Source organism: Festucalex cinctus, chromosome 1 (genome assembly GCF_051991245.1).
Source record: "Festucalex cinctus isolate MCC-2025b chromosome 1, RoL_Fcin_1.0, whole genome shotgun sequence".
Taxonomy (NCBI): domain Eukaryota; kingdom Metazoa; phylum Chordata; class Actinopteri; order Syngnathiformes; family Syngnathidae; genus Festucalex; species Festucalex cinctus.
Genome location: NC_135411.1, coordinates 64,546,331 through 64,560,333, shown reverse-complemented (window position 1 = coordinate 64,560,333; position 14,003 = coordinate 64,546,331). Strand labels below are relative to the sequence as shown.

At 40.8% G+C, this 14,003-nt stretch overlaps 1 protein-coding gene across 4 annotated transcripts in view; it reads left to right on the top strand.

The window, feature by feature from the left end:
• st13 (ST13 Hsp70 interacting protein) overlaps window positions 1-14,003 on the top strand; it is a 28,385-nt gene that overhangs the window by 7,687 nt on the left and 6,695 nt on the right. For 3 of the 4 annotated variants that reach the window (XM_077502376.1, XM_077502366.1, XM_077502357.1), the window contains exons 5-10: window positions 7,868-7,941; window positions 8,017-8,083; window positions 9,796-9,880; window positions 9,945-10,055; window positions 11,216-11,318; window positions 11,588-11,704. In XM_077502376.1, the coding sequence (XP_077358502.1) occupies window positions 7,868-7,941; window positions 8,017-8,083; window positions 9,796-9,880; window positions 9,945-10,055; window positions 11,216-11,318; window positions 11,588-11,704 (557 nt within the window). Of the gene's footprint in view, window positions 1-1,407; window positions 1,825-7,867; window positions 7,942-8,016; window positions 8,084-9,795; window positions 9,881-9,944; window positions 10,056-11,215; window positions 11,319-11,587; window positions 11,705-14,003 lie in introns of those variants that run through there. The other variant, XM_077502386.1, reaches the window with a different exon arrangement.

The window sequence follows — 14,003 nt, the reverse complement described above, 5'->3', positions numbered from 1 at the left end:
TCCGGTAACTTGAGATCAGCGGAGTTCGCCATGTCGCTCACTTCGATCAAATTATCAGCCTCGGAAACGTCAACGAGGCGGATGTCGGGGTCACCAATGTAGCGAGTAGTGACGGGAGTCGGAGGCGGAGTGTTGAAGCCCGGAGCCAAAGGCTGGCGTTTTATTGACATGAGCTTCTCAGTATTACAGCAACTCCTTACTCTGCTCGAGGCTAACAGACCAACTAACATTTTCTCCTTTCATCCTTTCATCCTAACCAACTCCTCCCACCCGGAACTCCCCCTTCGTCCCAATGTTCCGTGGGTGAATTATGTTCCCACCACTGCATAGTAAACATTTATTCTAAAGAAACAAAAGGAAAAGAAAAGGTATGGGCTCGACGCCACCGCGCGTTACACGTCCCGTTCATGGCATACAAAACAAAACATTCCTCGCCAAAGAAGGAAAAAGGTACGGAGCCCCTAAGGTGACATGGTAGAGAGAAAAAAAACAACTTTGCGTTCCCTCCCAAAACATTTTGCGTTCCCTCGTAAAGATTGCGAGGGAACGTTCCTCGCAAAGATTGCGTTCCCTCGCAAAACAACTTTGGGAACGCAATCTTTGCGAGAGAACGCAAAGTTGTTTTTTTCGCCTACCGTGTCACCTTAGCTGCGCCGTAAACACTTCCGGGTCATCTTCCATGTGAACAAAAGCGACGTGTAAACAAAGCAGTGGAAAAATACATGCTCCATCCTAGTCGCTTTGGGAAAGCTTTCCCACTGTTTTGTTTCATGTTTACAAATGTTCCATCCTCGTCGCTTTTGTTCACATGGAAGATGACCCGGAGGTGTTTACGGCGCAGCTAAGGTGACATGGTAAGCGAAAAAACAACAACTTTGCGTTCCCTGCTAGGGAACGCAATCTTTGCGAGAGAACGCAAAGTTTTTTTTGCGAGGGCACGCAATCTTTGACGCAAAGATGTTTGCGAGAGAACGCAAAGTTTCCATGTCACCTTAGGGGCTCCCTAAAAAGGAAACTACTTCCACGCAAAGGAAAGGACCGCCACCTTGTAGCGCGGCACCACACTGCCGATTGTTACAGCACATATAGTAAATAAGACTGTTAGTTTATTTTCACATTTGGCAATTAATGCTACAATTATCTGATAATGTAAATTTATCAGCTCATTTATTTCATATAATTGATTGTACACATTTTCTTTGTATTTGTTAGTTTCACCCTTCCAATTGTCAATAAACCTGGAGTCAACTGGTCAAGCTGGTGTCCCGAGTCTTAAAATTAAAAACAAAACAAAACAAAAAACCTACGGTGCTGTAACAATCGGCAGTGTGGTGCCGCGCCACAAGGTGGCGCTTCTTTTCTTTGTGTAGAAGTAGTTTCCTTTTCCTTCGTTGGCGAGGAATGTTTTGTTTTGTATGCCATGAACGGGACGTGTAACGCGCGGTGGCGTCGAGCCCACACATTTTCTTTTCCTTTTGTTTCTTCAGGATAAATGTTTACTCGTGGTTTTCAATTGCTATTCCTTTTTTTTTTTTTTGCTGTCCCGCTGCGCCGTCCATGGAAACTCGGCGTCCGCGTATTACAGTGCACAGTCCACTGTTTCTTGGATGCTACACATTCAATCAATGGCGACCAAACTTTTGGAATCCGAGGGGGAAGATGATTTCGAGACAGAAGGGACGACAGAATACAGCGTTGCCCAGCCCGATGTGTTTGATCCGATTAGGACGTCGGAGTTACTCAATGACGATGACGATGACGAGGATGTGAAAAGTGTCACGAAGGAAGCCACACTACAGCAGAGCGGATCGGAAATACAGACCGGTATGTTTGTGCACTTCTGTTTCTTTTCTTTTTGCATTTGCTCAAGCAACCTCAACTTTCTGTAGCACTAAGGCCTGAAAGACTTCAACAGGCGGCTACGTTGTGCTAATGAGAATAATGGTAATGCGTCGGCTGTTCATGACGAGTTAACGTGGCGACAACCTGTAGCTGCATTTTCCATTCATAAAAAAATATCGGCTGTACAGTACGAAACAACAAAGGTAGCACTAAATCCTCAAAATGATCAGCAACACAAAGCTTGAGTGCTTGGTTGGCGAGCATAACTCACCTTGGTTTCTTCCATGCCGATTGACTTTTCATATCCACTCGTCACGTAGTCTTCCCCCCCCCCCACCTTTGGAAAGCTAAAGAAGCTCCCCAGACCATTAGTGCAACCAAAAACGACGCGATAAACCGTTGTTGAACTGGAAAACAACTCAACACAAGCGCATACAACCGAATGCATTTATTTATGTATTTTTTATTTAACCATTCTCATACACTCACACACAAGCCTACTTCATGCAAGCCACATGGGGTCTCCCGACTTTGTCGTCTATGACGTCATGGCTCCGGAAACACCCGAAGACGCCAAGAGACCGCCTTCTGACTTGTATTTAGTGATATATATTACAATATAACCACTTTGTAATGAAAATTATGCTTTTTAAAGGTGTTCTAAAGGTTTCAAGATTCACATGGAAATGTGTGAAATCTGACCTTTTTAAATGCATGTTGGCTTTCATCAGATGGCTATTTTTAAAATACATACACCTAGGGGTGTGAATTGGCTAGTACCTGACGATTCGATCCGTATCACGATTCATAGGTCACGATTCGATTCGATACAGATTAATCCCGATATGAATTTACAAGTGGATTGTTGCGAATTTTTTTTACTCAAATTTAGAAAATACCATTCAGTAAACTCGTACATGTACACTGTAAGATTTGAATGAAAATTTATTATTTATTGATCTGAAACTTAAGTCATAACTGTAAGCTACTGTATTTAAAGGGATCGTTCGGATTTTTTAACATTAATCTCAATTTGATCCTCACCTCCCGTGTGTGCGATCAGCACTGACTTACCCCTGACAGCGTTCGGTGACACCAGTTCTGGTTTGGCGTTGGACGAGAGGAAAATAGTCCAGCATGCTGGCTGGGGTGTCGGAAATAAAGCGTTTTTCTTCTAAAAAAAACTATTTGTTTTCAAAAGTGTGATACATTTCCATCACAATACTCTTTCCTGAATAAAGTCAGACGCCATTACCGCCAGCCACTACTTTTCTGTTCGTTCGTATCTCTGTGCGGCGCCCTGTAGAGCGCTAACCGACGCACTGCAGCCAGCTAGCTGATACTTCCGCCGAAAAGGCAAACAACTTCAGGCGGAAGGATCAGCTGGCAGCAGTGCGTCAATTCGCTGTCTACTGGGCGCCGCGCAGAGATACGAACGAACAGAAAAGTAGTAGCTGGCGGTAATGGCGTCTGACTTTTTTCAGGAAAGGAGTATTGTGATGGAAATGTATCACACTTTTGAAGACAAATAGTTTTTAGAAGAAAAACGCTTTATTTCCAACACCCCAGCCAGTTTGCTGGACTATTTTCCTCTCGTCCAACGCCGGACCAGAACTGGTGTCACCGAACGCTGTCAAGGGTAAGTCAGTGCTGATTGCACACACAGGAGGTGAGGATGAAATTGAGATTCATGTTAAAAAAAAGCCGAACGATCCCTTTAACAAACAGGTTGTAACATTTTTCATGTTTGAACAGCGTTGAAATAAAATATTAAGGCTTAATGTTCCATAAATATAACATTCTTCCATGCTTAAAGGAAGGCTCCTTTAATTTTACATGTATGGCTTGATTGGCAGTAAATAGTTAGTATAGCTACGAAACATGCATAAGAGCTGAAGAATACACTCCTATATTGATTTATTTAACTTTTTTCAACATAGAAGTACTTCCGTGTTGCAACGCCCCCGAGTGGTGACGTCACTAGTGTGTATACTCGCTTGGGGAACAGTAGTTCACGCAGACATAACAACGAGGAAGACACAAACGTCAGTTATGCCTTACTGTATTGCAAAATTTTGCAAGGCGTCGGCAAGGAAAAACCCGCGAGACCCCCCCCCCCCCCCCCCCCAAAAAAAAAAAAAAAAAAAAAAAAAAGCTACTTGAGTAGACAATGGTTTGTTTGCTAAGTGCTGTCAACCTCCCGAAGGACAAGCAGGCGTGCGCGCAGCGAACATTTCAGGCATGAGGACTTCGAATATATGTTACAATTTGAGATGGGGTACGCCACACGCCTAATACTAAAGTAGAGATAGACCGATAATCGGTCGGGCCGATAATCGGGGCCGATATTTGACATATTGGTACATATCGGTATCGGTCTGTTTTATTAATCTGACGGCCGATATGAGCGATCCATTTAAAACTCCGTCTTTTCGCTTCGAATGCAGCCCAGAGCGTCTCTGTCTGTTATGGAGTCCAACTCCAGCAATGTAACGCCCATAGCAGCATTTGATTGGTTAGCCGTGCAAGAGCCAGAACCAATCAGTAGTGTATGCCTGTATCACAGTAGCCGGTCACACACGCACCCACGGACACAACGCGACAGACACATGCTTCGAAGGTAAGTTAAAAGAGAAGAGACTCCGCCGATCGTTTCACCATGATAAGCTAAACACATTGAATTATGTTGTGTATTAAATGCACTATATGAATGGAGCTGCATTGCCTTGCATTGAATCCCCGCTAGCTAACAGTGGTGTGTTCAGCTTAGCATGTAGGCTAACACCCAGTAGTTAATTCGTTACTTGAACTACTCAGGGAGGGAATCACACACATTTTCACTTAATTAAGTAAATAATGTTTGTTAGAAAGGTTCCAAATATTAACAGTTGTCATTATTATATTGTCTAGTTCCATGTTAAGAGTAGAGTAACGTCATTATATTTACCTCTCGTGACGCACACATTGCATTCTGGGTCACGTCCACTACTTGTTGCATAGCGGTTATTATGCAGTGAGATGCCACAGTGACACTAAATAGCGTTTAGTTACTTTATATTGTGTTTATTTGTCGCACTGGTTTGCCATTGTGTGCCTTAAGCTTCGACGTCGATTTGATTGACAGCTCGTTGTGCACCTCGTTAAAGTCCGCTCCGTAACAAATTAAGTGTCTCAAACACCGTTTAACTACACGAACGTGTTCTCTTCCGTATGTTTGGCATTAGTAGAGAAGTGCACTAAAGTATAGTGTGCTTATTTGCTCGTTTTGTCTCTCTTTTCACGTCATGTCTGCCGTCATTTGGGACATTATGCTCTCAATGGATGCCACTAATATGTAACATCTACGGCCGTAGTCGGCTGCAATTAATGTTCAGTGATGTAATTTCGTTACGTGCCTCATACTTTGAATAATGAGCTCATGTTTGGTGTGTTGTATAACTTTCTCGTGTGTTAGTAACTATTCATGTGGACAGCTAAGACAGTGCTTGTTAATGTGAATTAGCAATGTTGCAACCCAGTTATTATTTAGACAAGTACATCTGTGCCATTAAGTGATACAGTACAGTACAGTAGTGAGAGAATAGTGGGCCCATATACACACACGTGTCTATAAGTGTAAAACACATTAAACAGCAGAAAGTGGCAGCGGTCCACCGCAACAATGTCTGTTTAACCAAGTTATTCTTACTATTATTATAACAAAGTTATTTTACTCGACCTTTTTCTGCGTTGATTGGGGCATCCTAAGTGGCAGTAAACTACATGATGAAGTGTCTTTTGACAGTTCTCTTGTAGAGAGGAGTAGCATGATATTGCTGTTCTCGATTTAAGATCCTCAGCTTATCAAAACTGTCTATATGGTAACAATAACAATAATTATAATAAGGTCTACAAGAACTGTATGGTGTTCAGGGATGAATAGTTTTTCTCATGGAATTTTTTTATTTTTTTTGCTGTAGTAATAAGTAATGCCACAGCTGATGCACATTTTGAATGACAGGGTTCCTCCTATTACTTCAAAATATAAAAATATAACATTTATAGAATAAAACTACAAGTATCCCAAATGCTATAAAAGGTAATGTCACATTGGCCCCCACATTTAACTCCCCCCGCCACCAACGTCTTATTGCAGATAGAAGGATGTAAAATGAAAAGTGCAGTGTGAGAATCCATTGTAAAGAACGGTTAGGGTTTGCATTATTCAAAAATTTGGTGCCAACATTTTAACTTTTACTGCAAATGAATATCGGCTTCAAATATCGGTTATCTGCCTCCTTGACTACCGATAATCGGAATCGGTATCGGCCCTGAAAAAAGCATATCGGTCTATCTCTATACTAAAGCCCAACGCAGTACCGAGTATCTTTAAAGAACCAGACGTGGGAAATAATCAAGCCGATGGAGGAGCCGCAACTGCTAGCAACACGGAGCCTTCACTCTCACAACAGCCGCCACAAATCGAGGTCTTACTACGGCCACTGAAAGATCTCGGAGAAGCGAAGCAAATTTAAAGCGAAAGGTAGGCATGTTTCGGGGGTGGGGGGGCATTGGTTATTATACTGCACGGACTGTTTTATTTCATAATTCATTTGAAGGTGGCCAACGCAGGGGCACGTCGGCACGTTACCGTAATGCACAGTATTAACAATCGTTGGGGCGGCTGGCTTGACTTCGTCTTTTCGAGTGGCGGCTGGCCTGACCGCAGTGGGACGCTACGCAAAAAAGAAAAAAAAAACAGCTAGGGGAGGTTGGGTGCTGTAACGACGATACATTTAATTTTACTATTTTTTCTTTTTCCTGAAATATTTCGTCAGTTCCACACGTTTTGCATTGCTCGTACTGTGTGTCACATTACCTGTTGGATATTTGCTCCTCCAAGACTTTTCTTCTTCACATCTTTCATCGCAACCAAAGCTATCCTGAGAATGTCTATTTAGTATTGCCATGTTGAATGTCTCATGTTCCAGGATGCAGTTGAGATTGTCCGCAAGGAACCGATCCTCGAGTTCTTTCATTTCCAGACAGCACACATTCATTAGCGGATTGTCCATTCCTGCAGCTCCCGCACGAGCACCACTCACCCCCCCGCCTGATTCACTCGTTCGTCAAAGTTTATTTTGTGCCCGAAAAGACCATCTGGCGCCACAACTTTCACATCCAAGGCAGACTTTCCTTCGGTAGTGTTATTTTGTCGTGTTGGCTCGAAGCGATAAGGTTTAATCCTTCCGGGTTTGACGCTAGATGCACGGCTGCGTTGCATAGTGCTTCCATAGTGTAGCGTTTACACACTAGTGACGTAAACATCCGGGTTATTTAGTCACGTGTAACAAACATGCCGGCGTTCGATTCATTTTAACAATGGTTTAAAAGTTATTAAATGTACATAAAAAAATAATCACGTCACCAAATTAATTATTGAAAAAGTAGCAACTTTTTGCTGCTAAAAATGGATCAATAAGTAAAGTGTCCCTTTAAGGTGTGAAATTTAGACGTTTTGTTGAATATTTTTCCATCAAAAATGGATGTTAAAAAATCGATTCGGCTGCCTATTGAATCGATTCGAGAATTGCGTGCTGTAGTATCGCGATAAATTGACGAATCGATTTTTTTTAAACACCCCTACATACACCATTAGCAATGAATTTGAACAAGGCAAGTTAGCTCAGTCCTGAGAGCAACTGCTTCCCCCATGGGTTCAAACCCCGCTTGGACCACGTTTTAATACATTCAAAAGTTTGGTAACAACTGACTATCGTATCAGGAAATGGGTTATAATTTCTCTGAAATGATTACCGGTAAATCCCACCTTAGACAGATTGCAGTTCAAGTTTTCCTTTTCTTCATTTATCTTTCAACGTCAATGAAAACTTTGTAATTTTCACATAATTTATCTTTCAATTTACTTCATAAGTATTCAGCTATTAGCATTCAGCTTTCAGCATTCCCACGCGATTTCTCCAGAAATTGCACTTAGTCTAGTTCATAAGAAATGTCTCTCAAAAAGAAACCCTTGTGTTTTCAGAAATGGATCTGGAGGGCGTCATTGAACCAGACACGGATGAACCACAGGAAATGGAAGATCTGGATAATGTTGAGGTGAAATGTTCTACTTGTCCAATGGGAAAACGCACGTGCTTTTCAGCCATGAAAATTAAGTGTGCGTTCCCTCAGGTGACGGAAGAGATGATGGACATGGCCAATGAGAAGAAGATGGAAGCCATTGATGCTCTTGGAGGAGGTGAGTGAATGCGGCATTCTGCACAACTGAAAAACAGTATTTTCAATGAAACTGTGTGACCAATGTAACAAAGGCGCTGCCAACATTTTTGTAATTTCACTGTGAATTTCTCTTCCGTGCTCTCATTTTCTTGACTTTTTTTATTTTATTTTATTTATTTTTTTTGTAGCATTTGTTAAACAGTTTGTAAACAGATCACTGCTTCCTAAAGGGCTGGAGTGGAACATTATAGTGTTTATTTAAATCTGTGCTCTAGAACCCTTACAACTTGTTTATATGTTTTATATAATTAGCTGCATCGTGGTTGAAAACATACTTGGGGAATCACTAGGGGTCTACGATATTACCGGTATATTTTTTTGGGGTGATAAGAATTTGAAATATCGCGAAATTGAGATGATGACGAAATGCATAACATTTTACGTCAATTTGGACGTACACGCGTCGTTTATTGCTGCATAAAAAACAATGTAGGAGCGTGTGGCTGCAAGAGTTACAGCCAGTTCTTCTGTCACGTCTTCTGCAAAGTGGGAGTGAGCTTCCCAAAAAACAGATGGTGGTTGGTTAATACTGAAGCGGTCGCGTATTGTTTGGGCAAGACAAAGAATCTGCGGTGTTTATTTTACCGTGACCGGTAATTCGCCATCTAGTTCACCTGAGTTTGTGATACTAACCGACCGCTAAGCTAACATACTCTCAACGAGACGGCGTGTGAGTTGCTGTCGCACAGAGGTGTAAACATGCACATTTGTGTTTTTTTTTATACCCGCTATTAATGTCTACAAGCAATCACGGCGTTTTATCGCTCCTCTGATTAAACAATCAGAGACATTCACGGCAAAATAACGTTCGCAGGAGGGTTGCTGCCGATTGCGGCAAACAATAAGCACTGCCAAAAGAATCGCAGAGGGAAAACCATTTCTTACCAATACACTTGCCTGCGATGTACAAAGCATGACGCCACAAACTGGCTGCTACTGTATCATTGGCATTTCCCCCCACAACACGAGGCTCAACCACACAGGAGAAAATAATGGACTTTTTTTTTTGACTCATGCAATTTGCCACTTACTTCTGAAGGTATGTGCTTTCATTGTATTTGCTAAGTAAATGTCCTTTAAATAGTTATGTTACAATTCGCAGGGTAAACACCATCTGGCCTGTTTTTATTTCCATTTTATTCGATTACAGTTGCTATATTTGCACTTTGTTTATATTTCAATTGTGGGAAAAAAAAAAAGTGGCTTAAATATTGTTGCTGCAATAAAAGTGCTATTATTCTGAAGTGCCAATCACAAATCAGTAATTATTACCAATATCGTCACCGCAAATTTCTTTGAAATATCGTTATATAATTTTTAGGCCATATCACCCACCCCTAGGCCTCACATGTCCAGTGCTGCATTTGCTATTTTCGAGGACCCCTTTCAGCAATGGAACCGGAGAACCCAGTTTAAGCAGAATGCGTCAAAGGATAATTAGATATTTTAGTGACCATCTCCATTCAAGATTCATTGAGGGCTCTATACATGGGATAAATCTACACTACACGTTCAAACAGCAAAACAAAATGGTTAACTCACTTGAATAGGTAGAGATCCTGAACTTACACTTCATATATAGACAGGGGGAATCTAGTTTTTACCATTTTGCCTTAGCAGAGTTCCAAACTGTACTAAAATCTCTGCTTTGGTCATTCACATTTCTTTTAGGAGATCTACAGAAAGCTCTGGATCTTTTTACTGAGGCTATCAAACTGAACCCCTGTGTGGCCATTATGTACGCAAAGAGGGCAAGGTGAGGTCATCTAAATGTTTGAGTCATTCCCCTGAGATGCTACTCATTTACTGTCGTCTGATAGCGTTTACATTAAGATGCAGAAACCCAACGCGGCCATCAGAGACTGTGACAGAGCCATCAAGATTAACCCGGATTCGGCGCAGCCTTACAAGTGGAGGGGGAAAGCGCACAAGTACGTACGTTTTGGGTTTCACGCTGAGGCTTCCAAATTGAAAATTAGATTATTGAAACAGTCATCATCCACTTTATTCCTGTTCCCCCATAAGCCTTTGTATGAATTATGAGAGTGACTTCCAGTTTGAACCGGAACCAGCCTTTTGTTTACATGGTGACTGGTTACGCAAGGCCACTTTCTATGATAGTGACAGACTTGAAGCAATGTAGGAATGCTGCTTATTGCATCTTGAAAGAGAAAACATTTCAATCTCACTTCCTAAATCTCAGTTCCCAAGCTGTGCAAGACATTTTGAAATACTACGAGCCAGGGTCTTAAGATCATTTAGAAAAGGAAAAAAAAAACAAAAAAAAGCTGCACCAGGAAACTAAAGACATTGTAACAAATGGCTCACCGCTACTTCCCGGTGTCTTACAGGAAGTCGCTTCCATCATTGTTTATACATTAGGGGTGTAGAGATATCCAAACATCACGATATGAAGGTCACGATACGATTATTATCATGATATTGTGAGGAGGTTGGCGATACAAAAAGGTCGCAATATTGTAAAAAAATAAAAAAATGAGCTCGTCCTAAAAAATAACCCACACACACAAAAAACAATATTGTGCTTTTGTAAGCACACACTGAGTTCCTCCACATATTGACTTGGTTCACAAGCAAATTACGTTCACCTTCATCTGACCATTAGTGTGGATTTTAAAGGGCCAAAACATGCATTGTGGAAATTAAACTGCATTTTTTTTTAAAATAGCCACCAAAGGGTGATAGGACTGCACAAATGGAAATGAACCCAACTTTTTTAACAGATGTACAGCTTTTAATATCGTGAAATAACGACGATGATATATAGTGCGAATTTTAATCTAATGATATTGCCAGTATCGTTACATCCCTATTATACATGAGCCATCAGAAATAAGGTGAATAAAGGTTATGATGTTCATTTAGAAATTATAATTACATTGTGGTTGTAGTTTGCCATCACTTCATTTTGTTCAAAGGGCCGACAATAACAAGAGTCACTGCAATCTTTAAATCGTCTCTTCTGCACTTTCAAAATAAGCAAGCACAAAATTGGGAACTGTTTGTTGGAATTTTCATTGTTTCCAATATTAGCCCACAATGACATTGTGATGTACGTGTGACATTTCAGGTTGCTGGGCCACTGGGAGGAGGCCGCCCGGGATCTGGCCACAACATGTAAACTGGATTATGATGAGGATGCGGATGCACTGTTGAAGGAGGTGCAACCAAAGGTTAGATGGAGTGCAGTTTACGAGGTTGATTTTGCACAAAAATGTTCTGTAAGATTTTCGTGAGTAGTTAGTAGTTGGTTACTTGCGGAAGTCAAAATATTTTAAACTGAAAAATATAATTTTTATTCCCATTTTGTCAACTGCCAACTTTCCATGGATAGCAACCACATCTTCATATATTCCACATCTTGATTCATTCCAGCTCATAATGGAGTTGCTGGCTGCAACATCAATATGACGCCATATTGTACCCTTTCTTTTCATTTCAGGCTAACAGAATCATCGAGCACAGGCGCAAATATGAACGGAAGAGGGAAGAGAGGGAGATCAAAGAGAAACAAGAGCGTGTAAAGAAAGCAAGGGAAGAGCACGCTCGGGCTCAGAAGGTGAGTTATTTGGTTGGAGAATAAATAAATAAAGGAGATGTATACAATCTCAAATGGTTTTTAGGTGTCTTAAAATATCTTTAATTTTCCGAATTAGCCAGCGAACGCAAAGATTTACTTAAATCATTTCACACTTAATGGTTAGTTATTTTAGTATACAAACAAAAAGTAAATTTATCATATGCCCCATTTAAATCTTGATATGCGTCTGTGGGTCATTACTGTATTGCTTAAAGTAGCTAGACTTTGTCAATAGTGCGCTGTGTCAGATGCTCTTTCGTTTTTACAATCATAAACTGTGGCAGTACCCTCCAAAACGGTTCAGTGAATGGCACTTGCACATCTCCCCTTTCATTTGGGGTAAACAGAAGCCCAGGTTTCGATTTCAGACACTCCAAATACCAAAGAACAGAAGACGAATAGCTCTTCCTTGTTTAGTAGCTTATTATACGACTGAAGTACCTCTTCCATCCATATTGGTTCGACACATCACTTGTTATATAAAAGCATAATTCAAAAGAAAGCAATAATGTTGAGATGGTTTTCAGATTGTACTATGGCTATTGCTCAATAACTCCATTATTAAGCGCTCTCCACTGCCACTATTGAGATGGAAAACTTTGGAAATGTGACCTTCAAATTAAACACCATTGCAACTTGAACAGACTGAGAATGTGTTTGGTGAGTCTGCTCGGTCTGTTTGTTACTCTTCAAAATAGTGTAGTGAGACCCCACACTGCTTGAATGTGGTGTATAGTGTTTCACTGCTCCCTTCATTTGTTAGTCTTTGTTTTGTTCTATTACAATTAGGGCTGGGTTAAACGATTATATTTGTAATCGATTAATCTAGAAAATAGTTTTTCGATGCATCGATGAATCATCGATGATTCACTTTTAAATGCGATTCGATTCCGATTCAATTGATTATCTCCCTATAATTTGACCTCTATAGCAATTAATGCTAATTTATCTCCATGAGTAAAACAATTTTCTTCTTTCCAATATATTTTTATTCAAGTTCAAAAAGGAATTTTATTGAACAATAGGACAAAGTGCACACAGCTCTAGTGCAATAGAATCGTACAATAAAGAAATAATAAAATAAAGCTCTCTTATAATAACTAAAACTGCAAAAGCCACAAACTGAACCAAAATCTTATCATTAAAAAAAAAAAAAAAAAAAAACTAACAGCAGTGGTGACGGCAGCAATTTTCAAAACAACACAGCTCCACCACCACTCTCACGCTTTCTGTGTGCATCTGCTCAGGTGTGTGTGTGTGTTGTAGTCATGTGTTGTGTTGGAGTGGATGTTCGCATCTCAACATGCTCAGCTGTCAGGCTTGCCCCTTTTTTTGTTAACTATATTTCCAGTCACTGAATAAAGCCTTTCATATGGCATGGATGTTGCTTGTTTATTAATAGACAGAAATTTAAAAAAAAAAAAAAAAAAGTTTACGTGTATTTGAAGAGTGTGTCAATTAAAAAAAAAAAAGTGTGTGTTAAAGTGGGCAGTGGGTACATGTTCTGTGTGCGAGGCTGGAGCACAAGTTACGTGGTGCAGTTTGGATGAATGACGGGGTTACTCATTGCCAACAAGGAAAGAAAAAAAAAAGTTGAAAACTTACGATGTCTTCTCCACCCAAGAAGCTCCCGGGTGCCTCCTCTTAATCGCGGTTGTGCTTTTATGGTATGCCAAGTACTTTGCATTTTTAGGTGTAAAGTACTCCCATACTTCGGACGTCTTATTACGAGGTCGTTTCTTCTCCCAGGACTCGCTGCTACTCGATGCTGCGGTCGCTGCTATTTTTTGATTCAATAACTGTATCCCGTCGCGCTACGCACAACGGAAGAAAAAAAGGAGGCAATTCCGCTTCTCAGCTTCCGCGTCATCTATCTATTAGAAACAATAGACACATCATTGTATTGTGTCATTGCTAGCTTGCTTCACACTTCGACAATTAAAAAAAAAACTCCCCACTTTCTCCATTTTTGACCCGGCCCCTGCCGGTACATGTAGCTTGCTTGTCATGTCTTTCGGGTAGCCGCAAACCACAACGATCGTTGCCCTCCATTGCTACACTGTAATTGTGCACAATACATGTGTATTGTACGTTCTGCTTTTTTTTTTTTTTTTCCGCCCTGTGTTTTGTCTGCAAGGTAACGTATACGTATTTGGTGGCCCAGACATTGCGCGATGGCGCCAAAAGTGACGCATCGACGTGCATTTATTGCGTCGATGTTTTTTTTGCGTCTACGTCATCGATGACGTCGACGCGTTGTCCCAGCCCTAATTACAAT